General features: G+C 36.9%; 1 protein-coding gene across 2 annotated transcripts in view; it reads left to right on the forward strand.

Moving 5' to 3' along the window:
• Positions 1–15,823, forward strand: part of LOC114355041 (alkaline phosphatase, tissue-nonspecific isozyme) — a 37,619-nt gene extending 21,796 nt beyond the window's left edge. For both annotated transcript variants that reach the window (XM_028307698.1, XM_028307697.1), the window contains exons 3-8: positions 3,202–3,394; positions 6,121–6,290; positions 8,011–8,181; positions 12,828–12,993; positions 14,102–14,425; positions 14,873–15,823. In XM_028307698.1, coding sequence (XP_028163499.1) covers positions 3,202–3,394; positions 6,121–6,290; positions 8,011–8,181; positions 12,828–12,993; positions 14,102–14,425; positions 14,873–15,168 — 1,320 coding nt within the window. In that variant the 3' untranslated portion in view covers positions 15,169–15,823. The remainder of the gene's footprint in view (positions 1–3,201; positions 3,395–6,120; positions 6,291–8,010; positions 8,182–12,827; positions 12,994–14,101; positions 14,426–14,872) is intronic.
• The last annotated feature ends 3,485 nt before the right edge of the window (positions 15,824–19,308 follow it).

Consider the following 19,308-nt stretch of genomic DNA (forward strand, 5'->3'; position numbering starts at 1 on the left):
TAGTCTTATGAGGCTGCGGGAGAACTTTTTCGATATATCCACAACTGCATCTTTTGTTTGCCTGCATCTTTCACAATCTTTCCATTCTGTGTGGTGTTATTTTTCTATTTTGGAGCGCAGCCAGGTCTTGATCTGTGCTTATGGTATCGGCATTATAGGTAGATAATTGTTCCGGACCAAATACCGTCGTGTACGATCCCTTTCTGGCAAGTTCATCTGCTGCGTCGTTGCCCAAGGTGTTACTGTTCCCTTTGATCTACTTCAGGAGTGCAGGGTAACGCCATTTGCGTCTGCAATGACTTAGGAGCGCGTCATGGATTTCCAATATAAGTATTATAATGTAGTATATTAAGTTGCTTTGTATTGCTTGCACTATTTGAGATTATTTTTATATTTAGACCTCGGATGTCTATGGTTGCAACCGCTGTGCTGCTCTGATTGCATTCTGCTTGGAAAATTGTATTGTGTTTATCTAGTGTTGTAGATATTCTTAGTATATTTAGGTAATTCGAGAAGACACCAGCTCCTGTACCTTTTTGGGTTTTGGAGCCATTAGTGTATGTATATACCATTGATTCCAGAGCAATCTTGCGTTTCCGCTGTAAGCTGGATATTATATCTTCAGTCGAAGATTTGAACACAGGGAATTCTGTCGATAGGTGCCTCGGTGAGAGGTATTTCTTTTATTAGGGTTTTGTGCAGGATCGTGGAATGTCCTGTCTCCTTGTTTTGCTTCTTATATGTCCTTGACCTTTAAGTCTTAGAGCGGCTGCTTGCGCTTCCTCCTGAATGAAGAGGTCTAAAGATCTAAGATTCAGAAGGTACTCAAGTGATGTCGATGGAGTGGTTCTCATACAACTAGTGGCCGCTATGCTTACTAGGCGTTGCAGGCTTTGGAGTTTTGATCTTGCTGTGGATAGTTGTGTTCTATGCCACCATACAAGTGATCCATAATAATATGTGTAAGAGGGCCATATAACCGACGTGTACAGCCAAAGTGTTATCTTTGGGTTGAAACCTCATCTACTACCAATGAGTCTCTTGCACTGATGGAATGCTATACAGGCCATTTTTATTTTGTTCTCGACATGACTCGCCCAGTTCAATTTGTTGTCAAAGGTTTTAACAGATGAGTTATGTTTATAATGAGTTCTGGTAGTTGGAGTTCTTGTAAATTCTATAATGCACTTATTAAGTACTTTTATTGACAACGTTAGGCACTTTGAATTCAATTATAGGTTTTACTAGTAGATGTTCACCATTATTTATTAAAACTATTAACTAAAGTTCTTTGATTTATAAACTACGACATTATTTTTTCCTTTAATCTGACGTTTGGGCTAAGTTATATCATTTTACACCAAATAATTAACCAAATTATTAGTTGCGATTTTAAAATGTTTCTGATCTAAGTAACTTATAACATTTTACACATGTACAAAACTTTTGTGGTTAATAGTATTAGTCTAATTGAATCATTATACACAAAAAAAATAACCTTTTGTTTTTTACTTTTTGTGATATAAATTAAGTTACATTCTTTTTCACAACCAACAATACATAGTTTTTTTTTGTGTATATTAATATGAGTCATCTTATATTGTTAATCACAAATTCAATCTGAACAACTTCAATCGTGTAATANACACACACACACACACACACACTTACAAACACCATATTTTCTAATTCACCTTATATTTTTTCTTTACCTTCTACTTCAAGTTTGTAATCTAATTAATAACCATTTTGTTTTTTTTTGTTTGTTAAACTTACCCAAAACTAGCACTGTCTGAATGGGCGGTGACTACCTGATACAGGTATACTTTTACTTACTAGGTATGTCACCACAATTTTTGTAAAAGTTGGTTTGTTAACGAATAAAACATTTTTGATTTTGATTTTGATTTTGATTGAATTAGTTCGGATCGTACATAATGTAGACTCTAATGCAAAGGCTGGATGAGATGGAATTTATTGGCTCAAAAATGGCTGTTCAACATGGTGAGTATATAAGTGGAAGACGCGAATATTTATATGGAGTGACTGGCAGAACTAATATGTCATTTACATGTTACAGTGTTGTTCTTGATACGGCAATTGCCGTAAAATACGGCATTCAGGCATCTTAGGCACCATAAATACGGTATACGGCAGCACTTTGATTACCGTATCAAAATATACGGCAATTGAGTAAAGTAGAGTTTTATAAGTTTTTCATGAGTTTTAGTAAACAAAAAATAAATATTTCGTCTAATGGAACCCAAAAACTTGTAAACCATAGATGAAGTAGGAGCGCCACGAAAATAAACGCCAAAAATGCAACCTTATCTCCGAGATTTTAATGTCTAAAATCGTTATTTCCTCATTTTGGTAGATTCTTCCCTTTTATTCGGGTAGGTTCTTGGACTAAATTATTCAAAACCTTAAACAGTGAAGAATAAAATAAGTAAGTTTAAAAGTAGTATACGCATAGTACATAATACATCACTTGTATTTTTTAAATTTAAACCTTCCAAATAAACATTTCATGGTATCCTTCNATGCTGATCTATATGTATAGGTTCGGTTTTAAAGAAAAGTAAAGAAATATGAAAAATCACTTTAATTATCAAGAGAAGTAGGAATGGCTGACAATTAGCGCTGTTTAGCACAGGTAGACCTTGGCAGCACGAGCTGAACCACTGTCATATTTTTCTTTCTACTTTTTTAATAATAATTAAGTCTTTTTGGAATTCCTTTTTCTGTGTAAAAAGCAATTGACGATTTTATTTGTTCATCTATTTACAAGCACACTTTAATAATAATAAATAATTTTCAGACAACGTAGTCCTATTAGTGGTTAGGGAGTTAGATTATTTTGTCTCAGAGGTTCCGAGTTTGATTTCACATACAAAATACCTATTCGTGTCCATAAAACTCTCTTAGATTTCCTGAACTGTATCGCACTACCAATAGTGCCAATTAAGCTCTATCTCTCCTTTTAAATGTATTTCAACCAAGTAATGTACATAAATTATACCAAAAAGTACCTGTCTAACTTTTTTTGTCTTCGGCGCTTTTTGCGTTTTTGGTTATAGTACCTAATAATGTGCTCACAGTTGATTGAACTTCGGAAGTTCTGAGCGCAAAGGGCGTTTGATTGCAGTCTGCTAATGGTTACAGTCTGCTGACCTGTCTAACTTTCATATTTCTCCCCAGACATACTGCCTGGACGCCCAAGTGGCCGATTCAGCCTGCACTGCCACGTCATACCTCTCAGGCGTTAAGACCAAGTATGGCGTCATTGGCCTGGACGGCAACGTCACCAGAGGGTCCTGCTACCCTCAGCTGTATAAGGGCAACAGGGCCCTCTCTATTGGGGAATGGGCGTTAAAAGAAGGACTGGACGTTGGTAAGGACTATGTCAAAACACGGCAATTTTTAAACAATCATCATCATCATCGTCATCATCATCTCAACCATAGGACGTCCACTGCTGAACATAGGCCTCCCCCAATGCTTTCCATGTTGCCCGGTTGGTAGCGGCCTGCGTCCAGCGCCTTCCTGCTATCTTTATGGTGTCGTCGGTCGTATAAATTAAAATGGTATCACGGATCTAAATGGGTCACTTTTCATAAAGTACAGTACTTTTAGTACCGCTTGACGTTTTGGCTGTGTAGCTACAGTCGTGGTTACAAGCAGACTGGTACATCTACCATCATCATCATCAGCAGGTCGTTCAATTTCCACTGCAGCTGTACGATCCACTCTAACTTACCAAAGGCGGATGGAGTATTTGACCTCGAGTCCCCACGCTGACCAGTCGGGTTGTGGAGGCCTATTCGGATATTTCTCTTTTAGTTAAGTGCCTCTTACGACTTTCACGGAAAGAGTGAAGAGTCTTCCTCTTTAATACAAGTTTATTTGAGAATTATTTTCATCTAAAACTGACATCTTATGTCTACTTGTGATGTGTAATTTCTAGCTTTACTTAACTTTTAGGTAGAGTCCCTTTCTCACCAGAATAGAATAACAATAGAGTTTTATGAGTTTAAAGACCAATAATAAATAATAATGCATACACGTGTCTGATCCTGATCATTAGTTGTCTAAGTAATTACAACATCAAGTGCTTCTATTGACCATAATACATAAAACATAGTACATAAATTCTCCCTGTAATAAAATTATTTCTTTACATGTTATAGATGTCCCAGAAAAAATAATTGGTATTATAAGTCCAGTGCTTCCGAGTCGAGCCGAGTCAGTGCTCAGGAGGTAGGAACGGCACGAGAGTTTTTGTGAGATCAAAATTTAACGTACGAGACTTCAGAGCTCCTTCCTTGTAGGATCTGTCACGTCATAATATGTCAATGCCACCCCTCCCGTGCCACTTTCATACCTCAAAAAGTGATTGAACTAGGCGCTAGACCTTATATAAAATGTTTTGTAACTTGCTATAGATGTCACAGAAAAGTAATTGGTATTAGTGCACAGTAATTCAATGACTCTAGGACTCTTTCCTTAAACTGTTAATGGTCTATTGTGTTGGTATATTTATTGCAACAGAAGATACGGCATTGATAATTTGTTATTGATATTAAATCCATTGTTTTATGAGTTGCCACTTCGATGAGTGTCTTGCGTCAATAGTACATATTTATTTTATTTACTCGAGTATTTATTGTATTTGCTCAAGTGCACTTTCTATGTAGTCTCTCTGGGATGATATAAATGTATAGATGACCTACACTGAACTGTCCTACCAAACTCATTGAAAGGGGGCGCCACCGTCGTTCAACTTTAAAGTTTCCAGCAACATGGCAAAAATTGGAACCAGCAATCCGGTATTGACGGAGGCGCCCCCCTGTCAATGTCACGGGTGGGACAGTTCAGTGTATTGGGTCTATAAAAATAATTTACAAAACGGCATACGTCTAAGAGTAGGCGCACATCGTTGATTTTTAGTTGGCCGATAGTTGTGCCCGATTTTAATTTGTATGAAGAATCGGCCAAATCGAATCGGCGTAGTGTGCGCACTCCCATACATGCCCATACTGATCAACTGCCCGACTAAACTATCGGCCGACGAAAAATCAACGGTGTGCGCCTACTCTAAATGCTCATCGCAACTGACTATATTAGTTTTGTAATGCAGAACGAAGCTCAAAACAATTTATTCTTAGTCCAAACTTCAATTCTGTGATTGGTCTATAATAGAGATGGGTTATACTAGGTAAATTTGATACTAGGTGCACCTATTCCTAGTATTTATTAATACTCGATCCAAATACCTATTCCACCTAGTACGTACGTAGTAATTTAGCATACTTGACGCGACTAGTGCGGACTAATCCACGTAATATGACTTTAAAATACAATTTGTTTTTTAAAGATACAACCGTAGCGTAGTATGAATAATGCAATTTGAAATTGAATAATAATTCCTCCCTTCATACTTCAACAGGCATAGGACTATCAACTTAAAAGTTGGCGTATTTAAAAGATATCAATTTCATAAAAATATTTACATATTTTTTCTTGTTTACATGAATATGGTTTGACTACGTTTGTGTGCGTTTGCTTCGTCGCGCTCAAATTTGTTTGGTCAGACAGAGACGGAGTGAATCTCTACGTTCGCACATAAGCTTAGCGAGAAATACTAGGTGCGCGTAATACACGACTACGGATTACGCAATAATAATCTCTATTACTTTGATGGTAGGGTCGGAAATCGTGTAATTTATAAAATACTAGGTGGATCAAGTATTTAAAAAATTGGAATAGGTGCCGCCTAGTACTGTAAAATACCTAGTGTGTGGATCTGTTCTAGTAAATACGTCTCATCTCTAGTCTATAATATCGGCGCATTTTATCGATAAAATTCTACTAATCAAAAGGCTCATTCTATCAAAAATCTTGAAACTAAAGCGAGAAGTGAGCGTTGCAACGCTCGAAGTTTGGACTAAGAATAAATTTGTTCTATAATATGCAACTAAAGACGGCGATTTGCGCCGCACAGAGAAAAGCGACCGAGACGAGTGATGATGATGATCATTGATGATGATAATGACCATACTGATAATGATGATGATGACAATGAGGGTGAAGATGATAACATTAAATATGTTCTTTCAGGTCTAGTAACAACAACGCGGGTGACCCATGCGTCCCCAGCAGGAATGTACGCGCACACTTCAGACAGAAACTGGGAGGCGGACGCCGACGTGCCTGAGGAGTGTTTAGCGCTCGGCTGCAAGGACATCGCCCACCAGCTCGTCATGGGCTACCCTGGGAAGCACTTCAAGGTAAGCTGGCTAGAAGACAACTTTCGTGGTAGTTTAAATCTTAATCGGTCAATATTGGCGGTCAAGCTGTAGATCATTATAAATAACTTGAAAAAATCGAACTGCCTAAGGCGGGAATTGAACCCACGACCTTCCGCTTGCCGGGCGACTGCTCTTCCAACTGAGCTACTTAGACACTGGATGAACCCGTCGAAATTTTCAAGTGTAATACGCTGTTGTGTTCAATTCCCGCCTTAGGCAGTTCGATTTTTTCAAGTTATTTATAATTTTATAGTTTGAGATGCGTCTCTTAACGCTAAAAGGACATTGTCAGAAACCGCCTAANCTTTAATAACTAAGCTGTAGATCGTTGCTGCACAGGAGTTGCAGCGGTGGGAACAAGAGGTGGGAATACGTTCGAATTGACAATGTGCCGTTTAGACTTATAAAACATATAGCTGGTTAAAGGGCAGGCAACGGATTTTTAAGTGACTTAAGAGCAAGTACCTATGTTAAAAGAAAATCTCGCGGTACAGTGACTTTTTGGGAATTTACTTTGGGAAAAAAGCAAGATTGGAACGATAACCAGGAAATATTCAGCAAACTACAATCTGCAATTCATTGAAAGTGCAGAATTAACCAAAGTTAATCATTCAATGACGTGGAGTTTTAGCAATTTCAATCTACTAAATCTATTTACATGGAATACAATTAAAAATCGTCCAAATAAATTAAAACAAGATGCGGTCTACCGCTATTTCTAAAATTATTTTTGTTTTGATTTTGTTCTTGGTAAAAATACCTACGTAAAACTAATTAGCCTACTCGATACCGATACACAGAAACCTAAGTAATTGATTGATTGAGGAAAACTTTACAGAAATAAACAAAAAGTGGAGTTCAAATACCCTTATTTAAGAAAAAATCCGTCAATAGAAAATTAGTTCCGTACGGACAGCAGTAAATGAATCATCTAACAATGATGTTGAAAACACTTTGTGATAAGAAAAGAATCGAATGCACATCAGACGATACATTTTTGATGCAATATCGCTCTTATTATAACTACTTAAGACACTACAGTGTGTAGTTATGTGCTGTCGTCTGTATTTTTGTCATTGAGAGTCCTCCAGCCGTGTTTCACTGTCATGCAATGAAAGAGATTTACGAATACCAATGCAATTCCATGAAAAATGAATATTTTAAACTAAATTACAGAATTTGATCCATGATTTATGTTCTTAAATCTTTGAGGTAGAATACAATAGCAAAACCCGTGACCTGCATTATCTTCAATATTTTTTGCGATCAATATAATTTAGCTGTAATTAGAACAATATTATGTTCTTAACTTTAAAAATTCAGATTCCCAAGTTTAGTGAATTTTTTTTTTCAACACTTGGCTTTGTTGCTTCGTTAATTTAGAAGGAAATGTATAAGGACGAACACAAGGAAGACGGCCTCGCAAAAAGCTATCATGATAACGTATAAAAAAAGAATATTATTGATTTACTATATTGATCTGAGCTTAATATGCTTATGTTAGAAGTGAATTCACCACAACAGCCCATCGGACAACGGGGTTCGAACTACCGACCCTCGACGCGGCAGTCCTTTGGGCTATCGTCGCTTCCATTATTCATCATCATTCGTCCATTGCTGAATATAGGTCTACCTCAATGATCCATATTGGCCGATTGATCCTTAGTCTCATAAAATGTATTTGTTTCAAACATTGCAGGTCATCATGGGCGGAGGCCGCAAGGAGATGCTTCCCAACATGTCCAGCGCGCTCGGTCCCAGCACTGGGCGGAGGCTGGATGGGCTGGACCTGACGGAGGTGTGGCATGAGGACAAGGTCCGGAGGAACGCCACTCATCAGTACGTGACTGATAGGAATGAACTTTATAAGGTAATTAAGATTTTGCAATGCTATTGCACGCTCCAGGCCTTTATTTTTTATTTATTTTATTTTATTGGAAAACACTACAGATTACATCATTTGGTTAGATTAATACTAAATTTACAATTGAGANAAGTCTGATTCTGTGATTTGCGATATTAGCGTGTAAAAGAAAATAAATCTTATTTTATAGGCCATAACTATTTTATATATATATAAGTAGGTATTATTGGTTGGAAAAAGCATAACTTATCCACCTCATAGGTCAACAAAAACCAATCTAACAAAAATCATTCTTTCTCTATTACTTTTCATACGACTAAGGTTAATTGAGTTGCACCACCTAACTTTGACCGTAACTATAACGTTAACCGGTGTTTTTATATGGAGTTTGACAGATTTTTGACTTTTGTCAAAGTTAAGTAAGATGGTTCAACCCAGCCTAAGTCCCTAAAGGCATTGACCTCTACGGGAACACCGCAATCTCATAAAAACACTCAGAGCTTGAAAGGCAAGCTAATTTGCATTTCAGCGGTCAGAAAATTAGAAAAATTAAACCATACCTACATAAATATTAAAATCCTCCAGGAAGTGGGTTTTCAAGCGGAAACAAATTATGAATACTTGGGAAAGTAACAGGGAAGTAAGGAACACAAGAAAGAGTTTTCTTGTTAATTTAGTACAATTCGAGCATGAAAAGATCTAGATACCTTTTTACCTATAGGTTATGGAATAACCAATCAGGGAAAAAATCACATTAAGTATTCCTGTATTGCAGTTTATTTCATTAAATTGGAAATTGATACATTAAGCTAAGCTGGGTTGCACCATCTTACTTTAGCTTTAACAAACTTCAAAAATCTGTCAAACTCCATATAAAAAGTACCGGTAATCGTTATAGTTACCGTTAAAGTTAGGTGGTGCAACTCAGCCTAAGTATATACCAATGATATTGTTAAATTAATTTGCAAGGAAATACACAAATATTGGTCGCATTGTATATTTCTTCGTCAATTTAATGATCACAAATTAAAGATGGTCACAATAATACCGTGACACCTGGAATTATAATGACCGACTTAATCTGTACAGTAACTAGAAACGAAATCGTATTTTAGTAAGTTAACAGTTAACATCGATTTCCACCGTCCACTAGCTTAGATATTGTAAAAAATAAAAACAATAACAATTGGTAGAAGCACTTTCCCTACGCTTAATTCGAGGGAATTAAAAGGCGATCTACCACTAACAGATCAAGCGCCGCAAGTGGAACTGGATTGGCCACACTCTCCAAAGGGACCCCGATCACATCCCTAAGCAGGCTCTGGATTGGAATCCCCAAGGAAAACGCAAACGTGGTCGACCCAGGCAAACATGGTGGCGCACTGTAGCGGACGAGGCGAAGAAGATCGGCAAGACCTGGAGCGAGATCAAGCGAGAAGCTCAAGACCGAACGAGATGGAGGACTGTTGTGGACGCCCTCTGCCCCATCTAGGGGACATAGGACCATAAGTCAAGTAAGTCTACCACTAAAGAGGCCACAACCTCTTAAGTCAACAGAGGGTTCCTTCGGGTAGCGACAGCCCTTTCAAGCACCCTTCGGAGGGCAAAGTTATACTTAAGTTATTCTTTTCGATTTTCCGTGCATTCATCATTTTAGGCGAACGTTTACTTAGGCCAGTGGTTTTTTGAAGACACATTTTTCTTAAGAATGGGTTTAACCTATTTTTTCCAACACGTGTCACAAACATAAACGTTTTTGTTAGTATATTTATTTAAATGTAGTCATGATATTATCTGGAACAGAAGATATTCATGGAAAAATAAATAACAAAACAAATTCAATTTCATATGATTTGTTTTAGACATTTTGTCATAACTTATTAAATGTTCAGTACTTATACGTTTATAACTTTCCATAATGTAATAAACGATTATTTTTAATGAGAGTAGTTTCTTAATAAATAGAACGATTTAAATAACAAGTTAAGCAATGACCTTTTACCTACTCATCATCATTATATGTATTATTATCAACTACTGTCAGTCCATTTTTGGACACAAGCCAAGAATACAATATTGTCCCTCTACATCGAGTCTATTTACGATTATTTTTTTAAGGTTTATCTCGCAAGAGAGTGTTTTACTCAATCACTATACGTTATAAAAGAAACCTAGTAATTCATTAGAAATAAAGTAATTTCAGGTCATCCGCTTTTTCCAACTGTAATCTCCTTATTTGTGAAGTTTTTGACTGGAAGTTATTGCCAATTTGCCGAAACGTTTCCGCGGAATGAAAACTGTACGATTTTCACAAGGCACTTCTCAGCGGTGCGTAGGCGGGGAATCGTTTGAGCTATGGACAGTTTTTGCACAGTTGAAGTTAATATAGCAAGCCCACCTTTAATTACTTAAAAATTCTAATCTTCGGTCGTCGTTTCAGCCGAAAGACGTCCACTGCTGGACAAAGGCCTCCCCCAAGGATTCGCACAAATTGGAGGCTATTGGAGGCTGGTGTCAAATATTTAAACTACCTACTGTATCTTCTGTACTTTTTCGTTCAGTGCGGAGAGAGATCTAAAGAGAGAGAGAGAGAGAGTAACCTTATTTTTAATAAGGAACTGGTAAACTGGTTCAATGAGGACTAACGTATTTGTCCCCACCAGTTGCAGTCTTGGCGCCATAGGTGGCCATAGGACTACCATTCACTAGTGGTTAATACAGTAGCGCCAACTAGTAAGCGCTAAAGCGGTAGGAGGACTCTCACTTATACTTACCAGAATCAATCAGCCAGTGGTACAAACTGTTTCAGTGTAAATGCCCTCATTTAAAAGCAAATCTATTTACATGGACATAAGCATACACCTTTGGTCTACAGAGGTCTCTTACTCTTACACTTGTTTTTTGCATTATCGAAGTGTCCCCACTGACTCTACTCTCATTGTGATTTACACCCCAGAATGCTGTAGCAGACGTTTTCAAGTTAGCTCCGGCTATGATGAGTCATTGGGTCAATTAATCGTTTTTGCCCCACAACTTACCCACAACTGGAAAGCCTATTTGAACTATGTAGTTAGGTAACGACAGCGCTATTCAGCTACGGAGTGATTTGCGAAACTGACTTTAGTAGACATTCATTCTTTAAGGTATGGCCCATACTTATCAACCCAGAAAGGCACAACACCGCGTTTATGTTACAGTGCGGATAAGTGTGCGTTGCAGTACAGAGTTTCATATAAAGGATACTGACCGCATCGAGTTGATACGGTTACGATCCGTTTCCGGGTTGATAAGTGTGCTTCGTCCTTTATGGTGAGTGGATATTTATTCTACTCAAGCTTTATTTTATGGTCTCGTTCAAGTAACTTGTGAAAAAAAAATTGACGAACTTTTTACGAATATGTGACATAGGCCCGTACCTTCGTGGAAATTTGAGAATGTTACTAGGTATGCAAAATCACTTGAAACCTATGTTAAAGTTAAGCTTTTACATTTACAAATACATTAGTTTTTATTTCATTCAAAAATACCCAGTAGTTATGATTTTATAGGCATTCAAAGTTCGTTTAAATATTGAGTCCCGCCGACGGTCACGTGACCCCGTGTGACGTACATTCACAGCGTCCGCTCACTAGAAAATGGATATAAACATACTCAAATATTTTTTTTTTGTAAATACAAACTTATTATACATATTAACTTCCAGACCCATCACAGAAATTAAAATTGAACCAAACCCAAACTTGATGCGATTGTGTCGTTTTATTGCGAATTACCTTCCAGCTCCATCATTAGACCCCGATTACTATATAGAATTAAAATACTCAACAATACAAAACGAACGAGCCCAAACTCGATGCAGTTAAGTCGTTTTATTATAGAGTTCCTATGGCCACCTTCCAGCTCCATCATCAGATCAGCTCCATGTCATCATAATATTGCATGGTCATCCAAATCACATGTGTTTGCGAAATTTCAGCTTAATCGGTTGCCTGGAAGTGGGTCTTAATTCAGTTTGCAAGATTCCACCCATACAAATATGAGCCAGTCGTTGTAATATGACGTCACGCGCATAAAATGGCGGGCCGGCCGCAGCCCGCACTTTTAAAATTCAATATCTTGGAAACTAATTGACGTATCGAAATAATTCTTTCACTTGTATTTTTTATTTTTAACAGAGAATACAGAAAGCTAAAAAACAAAATTAGTGAACATTCTTCATTGTGTTAAGCAAGATAGTAATCCTATAACGTATTTCCACGGCATGCTAGTAATGAGAAGCAGACTTATAGCTTTGTCCAGCTTTGTCCAGCAGTGGACGTCTTTCGGCTGAAACGAACGAACTAACGAATGCTATCGCTCTAATATTATAGTGATGATGCATCGCCAGTCTGTTCCGTATCACATAAAATTGTAAGCATGGTCTATAATGGGGTTCTAGCTCTACCACTCACACCCTGGCACACCTATGCTCATTTATGATACCCATCCCATCTAATATTATTAAAATGTAAAGGCATGTGAAGACGTATGGATGTTTGTTACTCTTACACGCAAAAACTACTAAACGGATCTAGATGAAAAATATACTATTTTTTATCCTGGTATTCGAGTAAACATTTTCTCAGTCTATAAAATTATGTGTGTATTTCCAGGTCTACAACTCCGACGAGCTTCCAGAATACCTAATGGGCCTGTTCCATGACGACCACATGAGCTACCACCTGCAGGCTCAGAACCAGCCGACCCTCGAAGAGATGGTGGAAGTCGCCATCAAGATGCTGAGCAGGAACGAGAAAGGATACTTCTTGTTCGTTGAAGGTATTTAATGAATCATTATTATCATCAAATCTTTTAAAGTAGAGTGGAATGTCCGCCCGCAAGGTGGACAGCAGATGACCTCATAAAGGTTGCAGGAAGGCGCTGGATGCAGGCACCTGGAAACCGGCCAATCTGGAAATCCTGGAGGACTATGTTCAGCAGTGGACATCCTGTGGCTGAAATTATGATGATGATGATTTATAGTATTCTATTACCTACTATGGCTAGTGATTTTAAAATACGGCTGAATCAGAATACCAGATTATGGCTCAGATTCAAAATTTCCGCCCAATACTTGATTCGAAGTTGAGCTTCGACCTACTTGAGTTTGCCAATCGTTGAATTTCTACTTGAAAACCAATCATATTTTGGTTGATATCATTGTGAGTAATCTAGTTCCAGAATTAAATTCAACTGGACTAAGCGAGGAAAGAAGTTGGAGATAATAATATCTGTTCCCGGACTTCCCCCATGACCACCAAAACAAATTCTTTCATCAAAAAGTCTGAGTGAATCGCTACCTGGAACGAATAAGCGAATAACTTTTTAATTTGCAAGCAACCTTGACATGCCCATTGTTATCACGAGGGTCACGGTTCACAATGCAATAGTTTTCGTGATAAAACGCCATGATTGACATTGATTTGATTTGATTTCATTATGTTATGTAAACATTGATATAATAAGGCCGGTGACGTGCCACCCGCCTTTCGATGCGGTTTCGATTGGTTCCTAAATGACGCACGCGTTTTTATAATCCTCCAGAAAATGCGAGGAGTTATTTAAGACTTTATAACACTATCAATAAAGATCTAATCACTTGTATCATAATACTCATAAAACATTTTTCTTTTATTCTTTCAACATGGAAATTAACACTATGTAATTTGGCGAAACATGGGGAAATCAAAGCATTTTTTAATTATCAGAGTGATTGTTTTTCTCGTTTTTTTTTTATTATGAAAACCTGATGACGTAAAACATACACTGCTAAATCATAAATTATTGTTACTCATAGGTTTTACTCAACTACTTTAATATAAGTGCTTGATCGATAAAATCTTACAATAAGTATGGAAGATTGTGTAACGAATTTATTTTCTTGCAGGTGGCAGAATCGACCACGCCCACCACGACAGCTTAGCACACCTGGCCCTCGACGAGACAGTCGAGTTCTCCAAAGCCATCAAGAAAGCCAAGTCCCTTACGAGTGAGCAGGACACACTGATCGTGGTCAGCTCCGACCATGCCCACACTATGACGGTAGCTGGGTATCCTTCAAGAGGCAACGACATTCTGGGGACAGTGGACACGGCCACTGGAGCTGATAACATACCGTATACTACTATAAGCTATGCAAATGGGAAGGCTGATTCGATTAGTGCCGATGGGAAGAGGGTCGATGTGACGCTGCATCAGCAGTTTATGAATCGTAAGTATTTTTAAGCACTCTAACATATTAATTTACAGAAGAAACGCAACGCTTTCTGCACTTTCACTGCACTGAAAAATCTTTATGAGTATGTAACTGTGTTGTATGATAGCAACACAGAGATCTTTGATATTGCTATTAACTTTTTATAATCAAAATACCTACTTACTTAACATAACGACGCTCTTTCTTGTGCTTATTTACTCTACCAACCACTACGTGAGACTAATCTTACCTCTCGTTCCCACTTATAAATCTCTTAGATACCTAGTCAAGATCTACAGTTTAGCTGCTAGCTAATGTCTCTGTCCAAAACGTTACTGGCAGTTGCTAGGCAAAGAAAAGACCCATTTAAGTCTTTAAAGAAAAATTATATGGTTTACGTTTAGCATTTTATGTATTAATCTTTATCCACCTTACTGATCTCAAATATTACCAACATTTCAGGTGACCTAGGCTACTCCTACCCAAGCTTAGTTCCCCTCGACTCCGAGACCCACGGTGGAGAAGACGTAGCCGTCTTCGCAGCAGGACCCTGGCAGCACTTGTTCACCGCCAGCTACGAACAGAACCTCCTGCCCCATATGATGGCATACGCCATGTGCATTACAGAAGACAAGCACAGCAACTGTGCACCAAAGATAAAGGAAAGCCGCTTCTGGACGACGGGAGCTGGATCCAGGATTAAAGCGTCGTATGTTAGTTTCCTGACTGTGATAGTAACGTTAAGGTATTTTTACTGAAGTATTATGGAGGCAAGTGTTGGTAAGCTGATCTTAAGTTGAGTTGGAAGCTTACAAAATATTGACTTTTGAACGGATTGTCTGATTTAGCACGAGAGGCCGTCGTTTTTTATGAAGTGGCTGTTCTAGTGAAATGGAGTCCTAAATACCTATCACTGGGAACAGTTACGTGATCTATTCAACTATTGAGTTTATCGCGATGTTACAAAATATTTTGGGGAGCTTCAATAATATGTAATGTAGGACATTTTTGATAGCAAAATACGTTTATTTGTCATCTTCCGTTAACCAAGTCATAGTCAATTTATTCCAACTCATGGTTTTAGTCAAACATCGAGAGAGGTTTATGAATACGAGCCTCACTTTTGTGGTTGCCTAATACATCAAATAAACATGGATTTGTTTGGTGATACACACCGTATCCATGTGATGGAACAATAGAGTGAGATATAGAAACTATTTAACAATAATAGAACAATTCATAAAACACACTTTTGTTCCTTTTAAATAAAATATTTACCTATGTATTTATGTATTTTATAACACTGGAAGACATTTATTTCTACTTTTCAAAAAGTCAAATGTTTAAATATGTTCAAAATGAGAACTAAAACTTGTACTACTTGTACATAAATTTATTTAAAATCCTTCGTTACGAAATTGAAATACACTCAGCGGCACGGAATTTGGCCCAAGCCTAAACAACCAGATATGCGGCCAAATAGGGGTTGTATACCTAAGTTTCGAGTGACATGTTACCAGAACATTTGTTTTTGTTAATTTATGAGGCTAGATTCATAAAAAAATGCGTCAGTTTAACTTTTTTGACTCTAGAAACGCATTTCGTTGTTAGAGGGTAAAGAGTACGGATAAGTTCAAATTCGATATTAAATGTTGTAAGGGTTTGGCGTTTTTTTTTGTTTCTAAATTAATCTTAGGGTTATTCTCGTTTCCATAATTTGAGAATAATGCCTATTACTCCAGCTCAAGTTGTTCAAATAGTGTTGCTTAGAAGTCAAAGGCGTATGCAGCGGGTGATGGCTGAAACTTTTAATTTCATTTGCATGTTCTCCAGAAAACGTAAGTCGTACTTCGCGAAGGTATCGGAGAAGTTCTGGTCCTCGTGCTGGTCTTCGAGTATGCAGGTTATGATCTTCCATCCTTCTTCTTATTGTGTGCTCACTGACATTCACTGGGCTTGCTGTTTTTAAACGCTGGCGTATCTCAAACGTAGTGAGAACCCGATTTCTTGATATTGCAAGCACGATAATCGGGTAATCGCGCGCTAACATACACCTTAATTCCCCACTTCTTGGTCTTCTTGTGTAAAAGGCGGTCTGGTCATGCCTTTTTAACGTGTATCTTAAGTTTGTACGCCATAAATTAAAAGTTTCAGCCATCTCCCGCTGCATACGCCTTTGACTTCTAAGCAACACTATTTGAACAACTTGAGCTGGAGTAATAGGCATTATTCTCAAATTATGGAAACGAGAATTACCCTAAGATTAATTTAGAAACAAAAAACAAAACGCCAAACCCTTACAACATTTTAATATCGAATTTGAACTTACCCGTACTCTTTACGCTCCAACAACGAAATGCGTTTCTAGAGTCAAAAAAGTTAAACAGACGCTTTTTTTTTATTAATGTAGCCTCTTAAATTAACAAAAACAAATGTTCTGTTAACATGTCACACGAAACTTAGGTATACAACACCTATTTGGCCTCATATCTGGGTGTTTAGGCTTGGGCCAAATTCCGTGCCGCTGAGTGTAGTTAACTTTAAAATGAATTTAAAAGAAGTACCTATCTGTGATATGCCACGAGTACAGTCGCCTCCGACGATTCATTTTTGCAGAAAAATAGAATGTACTACAAATAAATATACTAAAAGAAGGACAAAATTACGTAAAGCTACGAGACTATTTACTATAATTATATTAAAAAAACAAGGTTCTGTACTTATATTCAATAATAATGAGATGGATGAAAGGTAGGTTTACATTTATGATGTGTAGGTAGGTATTATTATTTTTAAAAATTATGTTTTGATATTATGTTTTCAAAATTTACGTAATATTTCCATTGCATTGCCTTTGTGATGCAGGATGCATAAATAAATATTTATGAAACAAGTACATTCCTAATAATTTAAGTTTTAGATCTAGTTAGTTAATAGTAAATAGGTAGAGATTTTAATATTATTTTGTCATAATGTTTAGAATAATTATTGAAAAGTAGGACATTACATAATAAAAATACATTTTTAAAAGATGTTAACGCATTTAAATATTTATGTTACAAATACCAATTACAAAATATTTTTTTTGATAATATTTTGTCTACGAATATGAATGTGATAATAATTATTATTTACTGTTCAATTAAATACAATTTATTGATAAAAGTTTCCTATTCTTTTTTATTGGTTTATCCACACTTGGATAAAACTTACTCCTATTAATCTGTGTTAAAATTAATCTTGCATGAAAAATAAATTTCATTGAGATACCTAATTAATAATATAATAGTAAGAATACATTTATTAATAATTGGCCTCAAATAACAGTATTATTCTAATAAAGCGCCATCTCTACCTCTCTACATAAATCGCAATGAAACTGTTAAAATAACTCTTAGCTCTACATTTGCTCAGGTAGAGATTCGCAGCAATGTCAGCAGATGTAGTTGTTAAAGAGAATCAAAGTGATGGTTAGTTTAACAAGTTTAAGGGTGGATTCTACCAAACAAGATTAATATTAATCTCAGAATAAATTGTCAGATACGACATTTTTACATAATTATTATTTCCCATACTGAAACTGTCAATGTGCCAGTTATACCATGAGTTATTCTCGGATAAAAGTTTGGTCGAACCGGGCCGAAACTTGTGTAAGTTTCCTGTAGATGTTAGCTTATTTTTTTTACTTTATTTATAAAATAAAATACCACTAAATTTCTTTGCTTACCCACCTTTTTTCAGTAATTCATATGCACATACTCTGCTAGGTAGCTATTAAGATTTGTACTAAAAACACTTTTATTTTATTACGGTTTTTGTGGTTTGCACATAATCAGTAGTGTGACGTAGCGTAGGTTAGTACAAATTGTATTTCTAAAGGTTAATTAAAAAAATTTTTCAGTCAAGATGTAGCATTTTGTAAGGACGCAAAATGTGCTACTTACTACTTGGGTGGGGTCAATAACACCAAAATTCCAAAATAGGTATTCTGAGTTCAAAATACCGTATTCATTCTTGTAAACATTGTCTTTCACTCCATTCATAAATTATCAGTTGACACAAAAATAAGCAGATGTGTCACCCATTTACCCAAACAAAAATTATAATTCTTCAAAGTGAAAATAATACCTGAAGAAGAAACCGTGGAAAATCCTTATACCACCGCATAAACATGATTTCATACCGAAACGTAATACGTAAATGGAATATCCGATATCCAAAAAGTTCTGTAGGTAGGTAGGTTACCAGGTGGATACTTACTTAGGTAGGTTAAAAGTTTTTGCCTTCCTAATTCTTACTTATTACCCTTAAAGGCGTGTCTGTAGTGTGAAAGTTATGAAAATCATTTATTTTCTACAAAAGGCTTTTAAAAACTGCTTTTACATTTACAAGTATTACTTTAACACTACCACTGCTTCAGAACAACAACATACTCTATAATAAGTAGGTAAGTAAGTCACCACTGTTAGCCTCAAGCGTCAACAAAAAAATCTTAAAATTATTCGATTACAATTTAACTTATGAACCACGAGCTGGAAGACGTAGCGTGGGCAGGCCTCCCACTAGGTGGACCGACGATCTGGTGAAGGTCGCGGGAAGTACCTGGATGCAAGCGGCGCAGGACCGGTCTTTGTGGAAATCCTTGGAAGGCCTTTGTCCAGCAGTGGACGTCTTTCGGCTGAAACGAACGAACATACATATACATAGAAAACACCCATTCCAATACAAACAAATAATTATGTTCATGCACACAAATGATTGTACTGTGCGGGAATCGAACCCGCTGAAGAATGCATAAGATTTTCTGTGCCCTAAGCTCGAACAATATCGTTCTCATTATAGTGTGTGTTGCAGACAGCTGGTCTAAAGACTATGCCAGCACGGAAGCGAAAATCAAA

This window comes from Ostrinia furnacalis, unplaced genomic scaffold, assembly GCF_004193835.3.
Source record: "Ostrinia furnacalis isolate ACB-3 unplaced genomic scaffold, ASM419383v2 OfSCF2311, whole genome shotgun sequence".
NCBI classification, from domain to species: Eukaryota; Metazoa; Arthropoda; class Insecta; order Lepidoptera; family Crambidae; genus Ostrinia; species Ostrinia furnacalis.